The following is a 19369-nucleotide window of genomic DNA, read 5'->3' as shown; positions in this document are numbered from 1 at the left end:
TTTTACATGCTATTTGGTTCTTGAGAACCAGCAGGTGTTTTCTTATTGCTTTTAAGATTTCAATACCTATTTCTTCTTCTTTTCCCGCTATGTAAGCACATAGGGTAGTAATCATGGCATGATCATCATGTAACTCATATAGTTTGCCCATTTTACTCACTTTCTCACCTCTTTCTAGCATGTTTCTTTTATGCCATTAGAACAGCATGTTTTAGGCTCACTTTAATCATGCAATAAGCATGCATAAGTTTTGCTTGATCATCATATAGTTCAGAGATATTTTTGTTTTTTTACTTAATAGTTGCTTCTCTTGCATAATCACCATGTAAGTAGCCTCAAGCCGGATTTAGGATCATATTTTGCATGTTTAGAAGCAGATTAGGTCATATTTAATTTTTGCATGCATGAAAGACCCCGAAAGTAGGCAACCGAGTAAGTCTCCTTGAACTTCATAGCATATGCTTGTTCTTTGTTGCATTATTATTTAAATAATTCAAGTTAAATGCTCTTTATGTGCAAAATTGTATGTTTTGTATGTTTTCATAAATATTGTGCATTTTAGTTTATGTTTCAGGACAAGGCAGTAATCTCGACGGAGACTAGGATGAGCTTTGATGAATAAAATAAAAATTGGTAGATATTCGCATAGGTATGGGTTATCAAAAATCCACTTTTAATAGAAAAATCACTTTTTATGAAAAATATGCCTTTATTCATTCAATCTAAAATATATGATATTTATTTTTACTCCAATCACATAGTTTTAGGTTAGTCAAACATTTTAGGGCTTAAAATGAATTTATGTGAAAAATTAACCATTAAAATCATAAAATAGAAAGTGAGTAGAAGCCAATCTTCAGATTGGGCAAGAGGGGATGCTAGCATTCAATGACCTTCCCTCTTGTATCCAAGCTGCTGAACCCGGAATTTTCTTGGTTGTAATGGACTGGTCCTTAACTTAGTTTTCATTATTAAAGGTTTCTTAATTCCCCTTAAAAAATTAAGCAGCGACTCTTTGTTGGTCAAAGCAAGTCAGTGTGGGATGCATGCTTTAGACTCGAAAAAGGCACAACACCCACAGCACCCATTAACAAGAACTTTCTAAATATAAGGAAGTAAACAAAATGCCCCCAAAATTCCAGAAAATGTAAAATGGCAGAACTATCCTCAAAGTTTAATCCTCTGACAGAACAAAAAAATCGAGCAACAATTACTTCAAAAAGCAAGGACGATTTGGGTTGAATCACACATCAGCAACCATTGCTGCACAGGGTAACCCCCGGGAAAAGAACAGGATTGTAATCATGGAGTTCTGCATAGCAGCAAGTTGCAAATTGGCCAAGTAGAACAATTTGGTTTGTATGCATGCATAGCTATCAGGCTGCACAACTCTACTAACAATCAAAAGTTACATAAATCAGCACACATTCTTTAATAATTTGGGGGTTTCTGAGTATTCTCAGTTAAGTAAAAGTCAACTACTTTGCATCCATTTCTAGATAAATCCACTCAAAGTAACTTGCAACTGTTTCCGTGATCTTCATAATGTACATGAGATACAGAGGCAACAGTAAATTCATGAGATATACTTGAAATTGATATGAAAATTGCAACTGTAAATTCATTCCAAATAACAAATGTGTATACTTTGCCTTGCATACCTCGCTAACCTTAGGTATGTAATAAAAGATGAAAATGCAATCATGTGGCAATATGGAGAGTAATTAGAGCCTCGCAATTACAAGAGTGTACCTTCAAATCCATAAACTAGTTTTCCAGTTCGAAGGCCAACACTCCCCTTTACAGCATTAATCAAGTTTTTCATCCCAATGAATTCTACCTTCTCAGGCGAATCACCTTTTATCTGTTTTGGTCAATAGAAAATAAAACAAAATTAAATTAACTATTAAAAAACAATTTTAATCAAAAACCACATGCTTATATGGTAGAAAAATGAATGGGAGAAGCAAACAGATTTCCAAAATAAGCTTCCTATTTAAGTACAAATCTGACATCGAAGGCATTGAATAGACAATGGATTCAGCACCTCTGGTTCGAAGAACTTGATCCCCTGTTCAACATCAGATTTCAGTGTTCAGCATATGAAATTTTGAACAACCAATGCAAAAGGATATGGGCAATTTTAAACTAAAGGTAAAAAGAACAACAATTTGATGCATAATCATGCTAGGAAACTTAACATTACACCAATTCAACTTCATAGAGAAGAAAATGCTATTCATCAATTTTAGAATGTACAAACTTACTTGGCTGTATTTTGCCCTCTCAGGAGTGTCCCCTTCCTTTGGGCCAACAATGACTGATACAGCATTAATAACTTTCTTCACTCCTTTGAAGTACTCAGGGACCAGAGTGCTCTCCTTGGTAATATCTCCAACAACCTAAATTTTTTGAAAATTAGAATACACTAAAAGAATACTGAAAAAATAAATATGATCTACTTTCAAAAGTAGTAACCCAACCGGCACTAATACAAAAGAATCAATTCCTGACAAGAACTAGAACTTCAAACATCTCATTGTGAAGGAAATAACCAAATTACTGCATTCAATTTTCCCCAGTAGCGTTGGGAAGCAGTCAATACCCAAAGCTGGCCTTGAATGGAACTTCAAATATATGTTTGCAAACCAAAATAAAATAAAATTTGAGAGCAGATCAAGCAACTTCACATATAGACTGATCAACAATGAATTAAAAAAAATCATCTTTTGTTTTTAAAAGAATGGGGTAAACAATTTTCTTGTGACAGGAAATGCATATATAACATATATATTAATGAGATAATTTTATAAACGCTGGCACCATCAAACAAAATATCAAAATTTTCAGTGAGGCATAAGAAATTGTAACCACATGCAAGAATTCATAAAGCTATCACAATTAATGTATTATCATATGAAACAATACTCATTGACTACATTCTCACGTCCATATAGACATCATAGTTGATGCTAGAAACAAGTAAACAAAATCTGTACGGGGTTAAGTCCTATGCAAAGTTGTTACCCCTCTCTCCTAACCGAGTAGCTGAAATAATTCCAATTGGTCACAATATCACTCTCCTGATGCAATGATGACACCAATCATTAAAGTCAAAAGCTGGCTGCCATGATCATCCTTTACAGTATCCAACAGGTCAAAAACTCTCATTATCCAGTTGTTTTAATGACACCAATCTTCATATGTACATAACTCACTGGCATTATCATCCTTCAGCGATCGATAACTCCCACTTCACCAGTATAGCTTTCACACTCCATCAGGATTTTAACTATGGTATAATATCAGATGACTCCACACAACCCCACTAGAATGGGTGTCTGCGAAATAATTTACCATGTCAAGAACAGCTCATTTAATAGCATGTCCACCAACTTGTTTTGGTCTGCAAAATCTAAGTCAGCTTGTGTACTGCATGAAAATTGAACTTCACTCTCCAGTTCTCTTGATCTGTGAAATCTAGATGAAGTCAAAGGGAATCGTGCTCCTCTCCAATTCAAGTTTTCCCTCAATTTCCAAAAGAAGTCCTTGAATACTCTCCCTCCACATTTGCAAATAAGCATCAATGCTTTTGAATCAAATGAATCAACCAAGTCATCAAAACATTTTTAGCCCACAGAGTGGCACTAAGAGTGATGGGATTTATTTATTTGGATCTTGATTGAAATTAAAATCATTCAGATTTTTATCCATTGCTGTGGGCATCCAAAAAATTTCAATGGCGATAAAGCTTGAGGCCCTAAACAAAGATGTAATCGGCAATCTTTTGGGGTTAATTCTTGCATTCAAGGCCTCTTCCAAGAAAATTTTAATATCAAGAAATTGCGCTACTCCCTAATTGAAGATGGTGACGGTGTTGGCAACTTGGCAACAATTATGGCAGTAATATATGTAAGAAAACAATGTAAATAGAGAATTGCATATATGATTGTATTATTGATTGATATATATTGATGTACATTACAATGATTCATGATTCCTATATATAGAAGAGGGTGAGTGTGTAGTAGGTAAGGAGTAGGTGAAGTGGAGGTGGTAGTGGTGTAGTGGGTTAGGTTTAGTGGAGTATGTAAATAGAGAATTGTATATATGATTGTATTATTGATTGATATATATTGATGTACATTACAATGATTCATGATTCCTATATATAGAAGAGGGTGAGTGTGTAGTAGGTAAGGAGTAGGTGAAGTGGAGGTGGTAGTGGTGTAGTGGGTTAGGTTTAGTGGAGTAGGTGAGGTGGTAGTGGTGTAGTGGGTTAGGTTTAGTGGAGTAGTTTAAGTGGGTGAAGGTTTAGTGGAGTAGGTAGATTTTAACAGCCCCCCGCAAACTCAAGGGGGATAGGAACTAACCAACTTGAGTTTGGAGAGAGTAACAAAACAAGAAAATACATAAAAATAAAAGAGGATAGGAGACACTGTATGGTCGTGTCAGACCATAGGTGAAGACACTGGATGGTGGTGTCATAACGTTGTAGAGGACACTGTATGGGGGTGTCATAACGTTGTAGAGGACACTGTATGGTGGTGTCATAACGGTGTAGAGGACACTGGATGGCGGTGTCAGACCGATGTAGAAGACAGTTTATGGGGTCATGTCGGACCGTTGTAGCAGACAATGTTGTGACAGTTTACGGAGTCTTGCTGGACCCTTGTAGAAACTAACCGGAATCAATGTCGGGACAGTTTACAGAGTCTTGTCGGACCCATGAAGGAGCTAACCGGAATCAATGTCGGGACAGTTTACTGAGTCTTGTCGGACCCATGAAGGAGCTAACCGGAATCAATGTCGGGACAGTTTACAGAGTCTTGTCGGACCCATAAAGGAGTCGCACCCTCAAAAGGTGTGCCCAATCTTTCAAAAGGCGTGCCATCAAAAGGCGTGCCCAATCCATAAAAAGGCGTGCCATCAAAAGTTGCGCCCTCAAAAGGCGCGCCCACTTCATCAAAAGTCGTGCCCGACAGAAAGCGTCGAGCCATCAAAAGGTGAGCCGGAGACGCGGCGAGGCACGTGAGCGACAGAGCGGCATGTCGGCCGCGTCGTCTGTGTCAATATAAACCAATGCGGAGGCGGAGGAAACCAAACCAGACTGAAACCTCTGAACTTGTTATTCTGAAACAATCTGTAAATACTCTGTATCCAACCCTTATCGGAAACACTCAGCAACCCAAAAAACATGGCCTCTTCTTCCCGTTCAGCTACCCAGAATATGGCCTCTTCATCCCGTGGTCTACTCACTCTCTTTCCCGACCTCAATGAGTCAACAAGAGAGAGAACTGGTGCGGTGGCCAGTGAACCTCAACCAAACACCTCTGTGTTTGCTCCGTTGAACTTTCCGATGCGGTCGGTGGAGCATAAAATGGCGGTGCAAACTGATATTGAGGCCAATCAGTATACTCTGAAGTCATGTGTGGAAACCATGACTGCGGTCACAAACTTGTCGCACCGGCTGCAGAGCAGGACAAATGAGGTGCAACAGTTAAACTCCCAGCTGGCTCTGCTCCAACGCATGTATAAGGATGCGCGAGCAGAGATAAGTGTGCTGAAGGCAAAAAACAAGGAGCTGAAGCGGAAGGCTACCGTTATGTTCCGATTTGGAGGTCCGCCATATGCTGCAGTGGAGGAGCAGGGAGTAGTGATCGTGCCCAGTGGAGTGGGTGCGGGAAACACAGAGGCAACACCGGCAAGGGCCGCCCAGGACGGAGGCAAGAAAAAGCGACCCGCAGCAGAGTAGAGAAGCAAAATCCCGCCTGTGGATGTGGTTGTTTTGTGTGTGTGTTTTTTTTTTTTTTTTTTTTTTTTTTTGTTTTTGTTTTTTTTTTTTTTTTTTGGTGTAAAATGCTGATCGGGGTTGATCCCCGGCATGAAGAAATGACAAGTTTGTAAAATGTTTTTTTTTTTTTTTTTTTTTTTTTTTTTTTTTTTTTGGGGAGTGTTGTGTTGAAAAAATAAAAATAAAATGAAAGAAAACAAGGGAGAAAGAAAATAGATAAAAAAATATGTATAGATGGATTATATGAAAAATATCAGGGTGATTGTTTCAAAAAATAAAGTGGGGTTATGTAAAAAGGAGGAAAAGTGATTTGGAAAAAATAAATAAAAAATAAGTGATTTTAAAATCAAATGGAGGAGAGTTTGAGTAATAGAATATAATAAAAAGAGATATATATATATATATATAAAGTAAAGAAGGTGGGGAACAACATGATAAGGGTGTATTTTAAAATGATAAATAAAAGAAAGTTGAAGACAACATGATACCGGTGTGTATGGATGTGATAATGAGAGTGAAACAAACTTGGTGAGTGTGATTAAATAAATAAAAGAAGAATGGGTGTGCTTTCCTTAGTGCTCCTCTCTCTGCCTTCAAAGTCGAGATTGGTCTCTCCAAACGAAGGCTCAACATTCAAATCATTGTAGTCCTCTGAAAAGGTTCTAACCATGTGCCACAAAATTGGCCCCACCATTATTTGCCTGATAGATAGATGGCTGGAAGCCCTTGACAACACCAGCACCACATATGGACAAATGCATACACACACAATCACAGCGCTGGCACCACCGATGAGTATGGTGGATAGCCTCCTGTGGGCCATCTCTAACACCTCATAATCTCTATAACCAGATACTGATATTAAACAGAATGTTAATATAAATATCAGCAGCCCATAATCGTATCTTGCTTTCATTCTTGGAAAAAATCTTATGAATGTCACTACTGCAGCTAGTATGAAGACGAAAAGCCCAAGTAGTATGGGCTCACATATTTCTCCAGAAAAACTAGCAATTCGATGAGCTCCAACGCCAAGAGTACCAGCAAGCAGTGTTGCAAAACCCCTATTTACACCCCTTCCAAGTGTTGCACCCACAGAGAAGTCAAAGACAACAACAATAGTAAGAACAATCCACATTGCAGAGACACCAAAACCATCATAGAGAGGGTCACAGTAGTAGAACTAAAAGGTTGAGAAGGTGGTGTAGAGAGAAACCGAAGAGAGAGTTGCCGAGAGAGAGAGGTTGGCCTCTTCATCTCAGAGAGAGATGAGAATGGTTGATCTTTGTATGTAGAGAAGTCGCCTCTGGTGGCGGCGAACTGGAAGCTATATATATTGATAGAGATGACAGCGGAATAGGTTGAGGTCCGGCGGGCGGCTAAGGTGAGGTTGCCGCCCGCCGGGGAAGCGAAAATACTAGGTTCTAAACCTGCTCTGATACCATGTAAGAAAACAATGTAAATAGAGAATTGTATATATGATTGTATTATTGATTGATATATATTGATGTACATTACAATGATTCATGATTCCTATATATAGAAGAGGGTGAGTGTGTAGTAGGTAAGGAGTAGGTGAAGTGGAGGTGGTAGTGGTGTAGTGGGTTAGGTTTAGTGGAGTAGGTGAGGTGGTAGTGGTGTAGTGGGTTAGGTTTAGTGGAGTAGTTTAAGTGGGTGAAGGTTTAGTGGAGTAGGTAGATTTTAACAATATATGATGTTAATGGAGTGCACCATAACAATTAACATGGTTACAGAATGTGGAAGTAGATACGGCAAAGCAAAATGTGGCTGAATCTTAGCCTTTTATGACACGGACGTCAAGGACCAATTGTATCAAAAGCTTAAGATGTTAGGAAATGGGCCCAACAATGTTTTTCAAGCCATCCAACAGTGGAATGCATCTAGAGCTCCACATGGGCAATTGAGAGAAGCCTATCCTAGAAAGGAACCACAGCCAAAAGATACCAAGGAATCACTGGTCAATCACCTCATCCAGCTGTTCCCAAATCAATGGATTGAAATTTTTATCATTAGAACCATATTTCAAAGTTCTGGTAATGACAAAATATAATTGAAATTGATACCTTTTGCAAGTGGCATTTTTTAAGGACACCAAAAAACACTAATGCCAGTATCCACTTCAATCACTTTCCATCCTGACCATGTACAGTAAATTCCAGCAGGGTTTCTATGGATTACTAACACTACAGCCATCTGCAGTCTGCATCACAGAATTGTAAAGGGAGAACCCACTCTATAAAGGCTAAGATAGCAAACTAAAATTTATTGAATCTATTAGTCCATCTCAGAATATAGACATGAAGCCTAATATAACAAATGGATAGATAATAGAAGAAACAAAGGTTATCACAAATTAATAGACCAGTCAACTTGAAATACATGGTACAATGCTTGAACAAGTTTAGTTTACACCTGAAAGGCTTCCAAGAGTAAAAGAGGTAATCAATGCGATATAACATTCTATTCTACTGAATCAACAACAGGTTAGAAAGCCCCACTTTTCACATACTGATACTCCTTGGATACTTATGGATACGTATCAAATACTTAGTATAAGTATCATATACTTCTTAGTTAATTTTTCATTAATTTTGGAAAATTGGATACTTGGTTTTGAAGTAATGGATACTTCAAGTCACGTATTACTTCTAATACTTTGTTTAGTTCTTTGATAAGAAGAACGTAGTGAGAGTCCAAGTAATAGAATTTGTCAAATTGATATATCCTTATCGTTTCATGCATGTCCCCTATAAATACATATAAAGTCAGGATTAATAAAAAAATAGAACAATAGTAAAATTAAATATCAATAACTAAATACGCAAAGTAAACTTGAATACAACATTTTTGTTAGTGCCAAGGGAAAAACACAAGGACAAGTTGTGGATCGTTCTACTATTGTAATATAAACATATTAGACTTGATATTGAAATGAAATATTTACAAGATCTATTGAAAATAATTAAAAATAAAAATAAAAATAAATATGCAACTGTCTTAAATTAATTATTGAAGGTTACTGTTTTGCATTATAAAATTACAATGTGGTCTCAACATTCTTGAGTTCATGTGTCACTTCACTACTAATAATTTTTAAAAATTATCTTTTTTACAAACGTATCCTAACCGTACACATATCCTATTTTTTAAAAAAATTTTGTATCGACATATCCTTAACTATATCTATATCCATATCCATATCTCATATCGGTATTCATGCTTCCTAGGTCTAATGTATGTTTCTCTTGCAAGTTTATGCCATTTACGTTGCCCAGATTTGTATGTATCCATTTCATTTAGTCTCATTGTAACTGAAATGCCATGTCTTCCCAGGTCTGCATTTCATGCCTTACTCCACATGTATTTATTAATTACATAATTCATCAGATTAGTACGATAATCCTGATAACGATCTACTTCATGATATCAAAAATAAATAAATAAATAATTAAAAAAAAATAACTTGAAGCAAAACTTTGGGCAAGAGCATAATCATAGTCAATTAATTATCAACTCTTTAACAATGAATTAACTCACTAAGTCAATGTCTGGACCTAGCATGCTTCTTGCCTTCTCTTCATTTCTGACCTGCAAAAGGTTCAATATAAGAACAAAGCAAAAGACAAAAGGGAATATGAGAAAGATCCCATAAGATATCAGCACATCTACAGCTCCAGAGCTCCACCAGCTCAGTAGGAAATCAGGGATACATCAATTAGGCATTAGCAAAGTACCAACAATCGGACAGGCAATCCTTTCTTGCGTAAGATGTTAACTACTCTTCTCCCAACACCACCAGTGGCTCCAGCAACTAGCACGATCCCAGAAGTGTCCATAGCCTTTACTGGTTCACTAGGTGATGGACCAGACAGTTTCTCAATTAGAAACTCAAAGAACTACAAAAATAAAAGAATCTGGTTAGATGGGCATGAAAAAGCTTGAACAATAGGTGCAAAAAAATAAAAATAAAATAAAGTTGGAGAGGAGCCAAGACCAACCTTAGCAGGAGATGGAGGCCCATTAAAAAAGTATAATGTCCTAACAAATCTCCCGAAGTCCCACCCTTGCTTTCCAGCTTCTGCAAAAATGGGACCCTTATATGTTCTCAAAGGGTAACAAGAAGAGGATTGTTGGTAAACAAGGGGCTTCAATCTGTCATTAAGTTGAAGAAATGGTTTAGAAAGTGGAGAAGACAGCACCCCAGGACGTAAGGTTTTCTTAGAAAATCTTCTACCAACAGATGATGAAACACCCTGCAATACCAATGGCCTTAGTTACCATAAATAAAATTACCATAGCTTCAGAAATGAATGCAAAGGAACAACAATTCCACCAACTATTAACCTAATAACTAGTTTAGTTCAGTAAATTTGACTCTAGGAAATACATGCATGGATTGTTGGTTCATATGGTTTGTCAATTTAACCAGGAAACACCTGGATGCATGACATCTTTGAAATTCATGAATTAAATGGCATGAATAACTTATAAAATCAATTTTCTTAGAATAAACATTGAGAACTAATTTGAAGTATATTTGCAGATATTATAAGACTATTCTGGAAATCTGGGAATTATAAGAGCTTACTCTGAAATCTGCGAGCTGTCTCTAGTAAGAGTATTCATGAATAACCATATAGTTGACATAGAATTCGTAGCAAACATAAAATAGTAGTGTAAAACATGGTTGCACAAACAGAATTTTTTTTCTACTAATCCTTCTTTTTGTATTAATGATGACAAAAGGAGAACAACAAAAATCAAAAGCTCACACCAGTCAGATACTCTTCTCAAATCATTTAATTTGTAGGGTTGTCTTCACTTTTTTGGCTCATGTAGTAGAGTGTGCAAAACCAACTAGCACCAGTATGAAGGAGTGCTTTTGTCAACTTGAGGTGAGGTAGGTTGAGTTGAGTTGAAGATCTACTTTTACTATTGGTTCGTAGCATACAAATGGCACGTCAAAACCATTTACATCAAACAAGCCAACAAACATTAATCTAAGTCAATTGGAAATACTAACTCAACAATCACAATGGCATTACCAAATCAAACTAAGCCTTGTATCCCACTCAAGTGGGATTGGCTACAGGAATCTTTTAACGCCATTATGCTTTATCAAGGGTTATATGCTTAGTTAATTTTTTTTTTTTTTTTTTTTTTTTCTACCACATGACATGACAGTTTAACTCTTCCCATTAATATTTTCATTTATGGTATTCATATTACCCATCGTTATCGTTGCATTATAAGTCTTCGTTGTACATGACCACGCCATTTAGTCTATCTCTCAAGTTATCTTTAATTATGTTACTCCTATCATTTCCTGAATATATTCATTTCTAATTCTATCTTTTGTAGTCTTACAGTTACACATCCAGCTAAGCAAGCTCATCTCAGCTACACTCATTTTATATATGTGTTATTTCAAAATTGATAGGAAAATTTGATAGAAATATAAGGCCATAACATTTTGCCATAAAGTATCATTGGCCTTATATTTCTATCAAATTTTCCTATCAATTTTGATGATATTCGTCAATCACATAATATGTCTAACCCATTCCTCTACTTGAGCCAACCTACTTTGATTCTATGGATCACATCATCTCTAACCTCACCATACTTATTAATAATTGAACCTAGGTAACAAAAATGATTACTATTTATTATGTCCTTATTTTCAATCTTCAGTTCAACATTATTTTACTTCTATTGTCACTAAAATTACATTCCATATATTTAGTTTTTCTACTAATTTTAAACCCTTTTGACTCAAGTACTCTCCAGATTTCTAATTTAGTGTTAATTTCTTCCTTAGTTTCATCTACTAGAACAATATAATCTACGAACAACATACATCACGGGGCATCAACTTGAATGTGTTCAGTTATTTCATCTATGACTAAGCCAAATAGGTAAGGACTCAAAAGTTTACCCTTGATATATGCCTACAAGGATTGAAAATTCACTAGTTTCTCCTACAGGTGCTCTAATTGTAATCACAACTCCACCGTCATATCTTTTATTGCATCAATATACCTTTTGGTTATACATTTTTCTCCAATAGATTTTTCTAGGTATCCTATCATAAGCGTTTTCAAAATTTGTACAAAATCACATGTAGATCTCTCATTTTCTCTTTATGCTCCCCTATTAATCTTCTTAATAAATAGAAGAACTTGATAAAACACATTAACGTATCGTCCCAATAATATATGACAAATGTAAGGCCACAGATATAATACAAGTTAAATGATAAATTAACTGAGAATCTTCTTTGTAAATATAGCACTTCCATAGTTGAGCTATCAGGCACAAGTCCAAATTGATTTTGTGACATCGTTGTTATAACCCTTAATCGATACTCAATCACTCTCTCTCACAATTTCATTGTATGGCTCATTAATTTAACACGTCTATATGTGTTGCAGTTTTGAATATCTCTTTCATTTTATATGTAGTTATTCAAATACTTTTTTCTATAGAATTAGGAGATTTATTGAAAATAGGTGATGGATATAGATAATTGTGAATTTTCTATAGAATTTTTTTTTTTTTTGATAACTCATATCTGATCCACTGGACTAACTAATGAGGGCACAAATTCTGGCGTCCATTAGTGTGGGGCCTAATTAAAGCAAGGGCAAAGCCCTCTATGGACTACACTTACTTACTCCAAGAAATTGTTTGTATCTAAGAGGTTTTGAATTGTAGAATTTAAGGGTCCGTTTGATTTAGGCCAAGTTTGGGAAGATAAGAAAAAGTCAAAAAGTTACTTAAAAAGTTAAAAAGTTAACACTATTCACCAAAAGTCAACAATTACGGCTGCACAACTCCCAATCCTAATTTTTCCTTACAAACCAATTTTTACAATTTTTTAATACACATTTTTCCATAAAAAGTTAAAAAGTTAATCCAAAAATCTATATTTTTTTCTTCAATTTTTTAGTCCAAAAAGACAAAAAGTGCACTTATTTAGGACACCCCAAACAATCCCTTAGTTTTAGAATTATGATTTAGTGTGGAGTTGTATTTTGAGTTTTGAGTTTTCGAATCATGATTTGCAAAAAGAAAATTTATTTAGTTATGAGTTTTGAAAATAATTTTGGGATGATTTGTAATTTTTTTTTTTTTTAATTGATTGATGTATTGAGATAATGTGAGAGAATATGAGAGAAGAGAGAAGAGATGAGAGAAAAATAAAGTAATTGATTGATTGATTAATAATAATAATAATAATAATAATAATAATAATAATAATAAAAGAGAAGAGAGGAATTTTGAAAGTAATTTTGAGTTGTATTTTAAAAATATGTTTTGGTAACATGTTTCATTCAAGAGTAGTGATTGGTAGCTCGAAAGAGCTCCCCCGAATTTCCCCCGAAACGAAAACGACATCGTTTTCGTCATTTTGTTTTTTTTTTTTTTTTTTCATTTCAGAAGAAGAAGAAGAATTTCAGAAGAAGAAGAAAATCAGAAAGAAGAAGGAAGAAAGGGAAGAAGAAGGAGGAAGAAAATGAAGAAGAGAAGGACTGGAGGGGCCATCAACCAGGGCGGGGGGGAGGCGGAGGCGGAGGCGGGGCGGAGGTGGAGGCGGGGCGACGATCGGAGCTGAGCTGCGACGATCGGACAATCGGGGACGACGATCGGCGGGACGATGATCCCCCTCCATTCCTCTTCCCCTACTCTTTCTCTTCTCCTCTCCTCTTCTCTCCCTCTCTCTCTCTGTTTCGGGGGATTCGGGGACGATTTTTCGGGGGAAAAATCATTTCTCTTCATTCAAATCCTGATTTAAAAACAGAATTGAGTTTTGAAAAGTAAACGAAAGGGTACCTAAGTTTTTGGATGTCACCACTAACACTAAAAAAAAAATTAAAAAGAATAAAAATTCTGAAGTTGCCATTGTTTATAGTGATATTATAATATATGTGTGTATAAAACCCCAAAACATTAATCTAGAGAGAGACAAGCTAAATCTTTTTCATCAGGCAAACAAAAGAGAATGAATTGAGACATTATCAATTCCAACCAAACAAACTGGCCATTCTATGTAGGACAACAACAGAGCTTTACATCCCAAATCAACCATCTACCCATGCGTGTAATACCTATGCAATACACACACGCATATATATATAAATATATAAACACATGTAAGAGAGTTGGAAACAAAGGGAATGAAATAATAATGCTATTTGTGAAGAGGGGTATATACCTGAAAGTTGGAAATGGCAGGAGATGGAGTTGAAGATGGATTGGTGGAAATGTAATAGCAACACTCCATTGTCAACCTACTATAGAGCGAGAGAGAGAGAGAGAGAGAGAGAGAGAAATTATTAGAGAGAAAAATATAAATAGTGTACTTGAAGTCGATATGAATTGTTGATAAATACGCTTGAATTCCAGGAATAAATATAGACCACTCGAAGGGCCAAATAAGGCGGCATGGGGAAAATATCAGTAGCAGTAAAGTGGGAGTCGGAACAAATAATATACCATTTCACTCCTATTTTTTAATTAGGATTACCTCCTTGATTTCTTAGTTGTTGGGTTATTGAGCCCATTTTTAGGCTTAATTTTGATAATTTAAATCGTTTATTTTTTAAAATTTGTTGAGTATATTATATTTGTAAAAAATCAAGTTGATTGTATATTAGAAAAAATATGTTCGGATCATCGAATTAAAAATTATTTTTTAAAAAAATTTAGTAAGCAGTTTTCCAAGCACAAACTTTCTGATATCCGATCAACTTGATTTTTTACAAGTATGATATACTCAACAAATCTTAAAATATGAACGATTCAAATTATTGAAATTAGGCCTAAAAATGAACTCAATAACCTAGCAAGTAAGAAATTAGGAAGGAAATTCAAGAAGGAATCCTGACTCCCTATTTTTGTAAGAAAAATTATTTACGTAGTACACATTATAAATGATGTTCGTATACAAAATTTGAAACAAATATCCAATATTCAGATTTAAAGTTGTAAATAAAAATAAATTATTTAAATATATATTTCGTTTAATTATTTATATCCAAATAATTGTTTTATGTTCATAATTTTATATCCGAACATTTGACTTTTATTTGAATATTTATATTCGAATACTATTTGTAATATATATTGAGAGTTTGTAGCAAATAGAATTACCCTTTTTGTAAGTGTGTGTTTTGTTTGATTTCAAAAACTATTTTAGATGAGTTTTTATTTATTTTTATTGAATTGTTTTGATATTTTAATTAATTTTTTCTTTATAAATATATCTAATCAAGATGCATTTAGAAAGTAAAATAACTTGACTAAAAATATTTAAAAAAAATATCACTAAAAGTAAACGAAAATTAGAATAAAAATATGTATACATTTTTGTTTGGGTTTTTATTTGTTTTTAGTGAATTTATTTTATATTTTAGTTAAATTTTTTTACTTTTTAAATGTATCCTATCTTATATATTTAAAAAGTACAAAAAATAACTAAAATATGAAAAGAAAAAAAAAATCAATAAAGACAAGCAAAAATTCATCTAAAAATAATTTTTAAAAATTATTACCAAATTTTATCATATTTAATTAAAAAATAATATATTTATTTTTAAATCATATATCTGGTTTATTTTATTGAAAACCTATGTAATAAAAGTAAGGGAAATTATTTAATAGTTGGCTAGATAAAAAAAAAAAAAAAAAAAAAAAAAGGGGTGCAACTTGTACCTTCACAATTTTTTACTTACACTCCATCACAAAATCACTTATATCTCCAATATTTTTATAATTTTTTTTTCAATATTAAATAATTGCCCCATAAAAGCATGTAAATATTAATTATCATACCGGTCAATCTTTTTTTAAGAATCTATATTATCTATCTATACTATATATTAAGCAAAAATGGGTTTTTAATCCCAAGCTTGTGGGAGCTCCAATCTCCCAATCTAAATTTCTTGATTTTTTGATTTTAAAAAAAAAATCTTAGCATTTATTAACATCTCCCAACTCCCAAGTCTTACCCTCATAATAACACTTTAATGCATTAAGAACATGTTTAAAAAAAAATTCTTTGAAATCCAACATATATGAATTCCTTAAAAAGTCCCAAGAGGACATTCATGTCTACACGTTTTTTTTATAAGATCTCCTCCATTATAATAAGATAGCACTTTATTTCTCTCATCTTATAATCTATATAAAAAAATTCTTTGAAATCCAACATATATGAATTTATTGAAAAGTCCCAACATATATGATTATTATCCCTCATAATAACACTTTAATGCATTAAGAACAAACATAAAAAAAAAATTCTTGAAAAGTCCAACACATATGATTGTTATCAAAATATTAAATTTTAATATAATATAATAAAAAAAACACATTTAATTACTTGAAAAGTCCAACACATATGATTATTATCAAAATATTAAACTTTAATATAATATAAAAAAGGAAAAAAATAAGACATTTTAAAAAAAAACATTTAAAAATCACAATTCACATATATAAATAATTGTAAACACAATAAAATTGGAGAGCATTCATGTCTACACGTTTTTTTTATAAGATCTCCTCAATTATAATAAGATAGCACTTTATTTCTCTCATCTTATAATCTATATATATATATATATATATATCTATACTATATATTAAGCAAAAGGGAATTTTTAACCCCAAGCCTTGTGGGAGCTCCAATCTCCCAATCTAAATTTCCTGTTTTTTTATTTTAAAAAAAATAAAAAATCTTAGCATTAAGTCTTACACTCATAATAACACTTTAATGCATTAAGAACAAGCATAAAAAAAATTCTTTGAAATCCAACACATATGAATTCCTTGAAAAGTCCCAACACATATGATTATTATCCATCATAATAACACTTTAATGTATGAAGAACATGTATAAAGAAAATTTCTTAAAAAATCCAACACATATGATTATTATCAAAATATTAAACTTTAATATAATATAATAAAAAAAGATATTTAATTCCTTGAACAGTCCAACACATATGATTATTATCAAAATATTAAATTTTAATATAATATAAAAAAGGAAAAAAAGAAGACATTTAAAAAAAAAATTTAAAAATCACAATTCACATATATAAGTAATAATTGTAAACACAATAAAATAGGAGGGCATTCATGTCTGCACGTTTTTTTTATAAGATCTCCTCCATTATAATAAGATAGCACTTTATTATCAAAATATTAAACTTTAATATAATGTAAAAAAGGGAAAAAAAAGACATTTAAAAAAAACATTTAAAAATCACAATTCACATATATAAGTAATAATTATAAACACAATAAAATAGGAGGGCATTCATGTCTGCACGTTTTTTTATAAGATCTCCTCCATTATAATAAGATAGCACTTTATTTCTCTCATCTTATAATATATATATATATATATATATATTAAGCAAAATGGGATTTTTAACCCCAAAGTTTGTGGGAGTTTCAATATCCCAATTTGAATTCTCTAAATTTTTTATTAAAAAAAAAAAACTTAGCATTTATTGATTTGGCCAAAATCCACTGATCAACATTTATTAACTTTTTTAAATCCACATGTCTTTTCACATGCCTGAGTTTATTGATTTAGTCAAAATCCTCTGATCAGCATTTAAAATCTCCTCATACAAATAAGTATAGATACAATCTGTGTATAGTTAATGCAATACCCTTTTCAATTTCTCTCATACACTATAATTAGTAATAAAATTGTTAGATTATTTTTATAAAAAATCTTAAAAAACATAATTTATATATTAAAAAAATTTAAAACAAATATAAATATCTATAATTATCTCGTGCATAGCACAAGTAATAGGCTAGTACTATATATTAAGCAAAATGAGGTTTCTAACCCCCAAGGCCTGTGAGAGCTCCAATATGTCAATCCTAATTTTCTAATTTTTTGTTTTTTTTTTTTGAAAAAAAAATTAACCTCAGCATTTATTAATTTCTCTCAACCCACAAGACTTTTTGACTTCTCTCATAATTACTGTAATACCTTTTCCAAAACAAATAATTTGTATATTAAAAAAAATTTAAAACAAATATAAATATCTATATCTATATCTATCTATTTATTTATATCTATCTCTAACCTACAAGTTTTGTGGGAGTTCCAATATCTGAACCTTAATTTCTTAATTTTTTTTATTTTTTTTGAAAAAAAAAACTTAACACTTATTAAATTCTTCCAAGTCTTTTTAACTTCTCCAATTTACATACTCTTTTTAACTTTTTACATACCTATTGCAAACAGTGAGTTTCCTTTTTGTTTTTCCTGTTTGACTTCTCACTTCTACACTTTCAACTTTAGTGACTACGTATGCAAACAGTAAGTCTTTTTTTGTTTTCTCCTTCTTGATTTTTCTTTTTGTTTACTGTTTTAATATTGTAGTTAGATAACGCATAAAAATATTTGTGATTTGTCTAGCGAATAAAAAATATAATTTGATTTTTTAATATGATTGAAGTTAGATAAATATAAACCCTCACAAAGAGAAAAATGTGATTATAATAAGTTGAATGATTCTTTTTTTTTTAATGTGATTGTAGTTAGTTTAATAGTTCTTTTTTTTCATTTATTTATTTTATTATGGGAAAAATGTAATGTGATTGTAGTTTGTTTAATGACTCTTTTTTTTAATATGATTGTTGTAGTTAGTTCAATGTTTTTTTTTTTAATGTTATTTAATCTTTTATTTACTATTTTTATGATTGAAGTTAAATAAACATAAACACTCACAAAGAAAAAAATGTGATTGTAATGTGATGTGATTGTAGTTTGTTCAATGGCTCTTTTTTTTAATATGATTGTTGTAGTTAGTTCAATGATTTTTTTTATGTTATTTAATCTTTTTATTTACTATTTTAATTTTATTTTTAATATGATTGAAGTTAGATAAATATAAACACTCACAAAGAAAAAAATGTTATTATAGTTAGTTCAATGGTTCTTTTTTTTTAATGTGATTGTAGTTAGTCAATGGTTCTTTTTTTCATTTATTTATTTTTTTTATTATGGGAAAAATGTGATGTGATTATAGTTTGTTCAATGATTTTTTTTTAATGTGATTTAATCTTTTATTTACTATTTTAATGGTTTTTCTTTACAATTATTTATGAAAAACATATGATTGTAGTTAGATAGCATAAAAATATTTGTGATTTGATTTGATTTGTTTTCTGATTTGATTATTAAAGTACCAATTATTAATAATGATTAGATTATATTTTGAAAAAAAATTGTAATTGATTTTTTTAACTCACTGTGTTTTTTGAAAAACAAAATGGATTGTACTCATTAGGGTCACATAATGTACCAATTATTGATGATAATTAGATTGTATTTTGACCCCCAAAAAAATTGTAATTGATCTTTTTAACTCACTATGTTTTTTGAAAAATAAATTATTGTGTTTTTTTAATTATTGATGATAATTAGATAGCATTAAAAAAATTGTGATTTGTATGATTGAAGTTATCTCCTTTTGTTTATAATTTTATTTTTTAATATGATTGAAGTTAGATAAA

General features: G+C 32.2%; 1 protein-coding gene across 3 annotated transcripts in view; it reads right to left on the bottom strand.

Annotated features, from left to right (window-relative positions):
* LOC114258603 (NAD(P)-binding Rossmann-fold superfamily protein) overlaps positions 1-14337 on the bottom strand; it is a 29550-nt gene extending 15213 nt beyond the window's left edge. The window contains exons 1-7 of one of the 3 annotated variants that reach the window (XM_028198575.2): positions 14034-14337; positions 9814-10068; positions 9550-9711; positions 9353-9403; positions 2268-2402; positions 2048-2071; positions 1753-1864 (exon numbers count right to left, since the gene is read on the bottom strand). In XM_028198575.2, coding sequence (XP_028054376.2) covers positions 1753-1864; positions 2048-2071; positions 2268-2402; positions 9353-9403; positions 9550-9711; positions 9814-10068; positions 14034-14102 — 808 coding nt within the window. In that variant the 5' untranslated portion in view covers positions 14103-14337. The remainder of the gene's footprint in view (positions 1-1752; positions 1865-2047; positions 2072-2267; positions 2403-9352; positions 9404-9549; positions 9712-9813; positions 10069-14033) is intronic. The other 2 variants (XM_028198576.2, XM_082887597.1) reach the window with 2 other exon arrangements.
* Positions 14338-19369: the final 5032 nt, after the last annotated feature.

The sequence above is a fragment of the Camellia sinensis genome, chromosome 9, assembly GCF_055761805.1.
Source record: "Camellia sinensis isolate YWXY chromosome 9, ASM5576180v1, whole genome shotgun sequence".
Taxonomy (NCBI): domain Eukaryota; kingdom Viridiplantae; phylum Streptophyta; class Magnoliopsida; order Ericales; family Theaceae; genus Camellia; species Camellia sinensis.
Note: the sequence above shows the minus strand (reverse complement) of the source record. Positions and strands in the feature narration are given on the sequence as shown.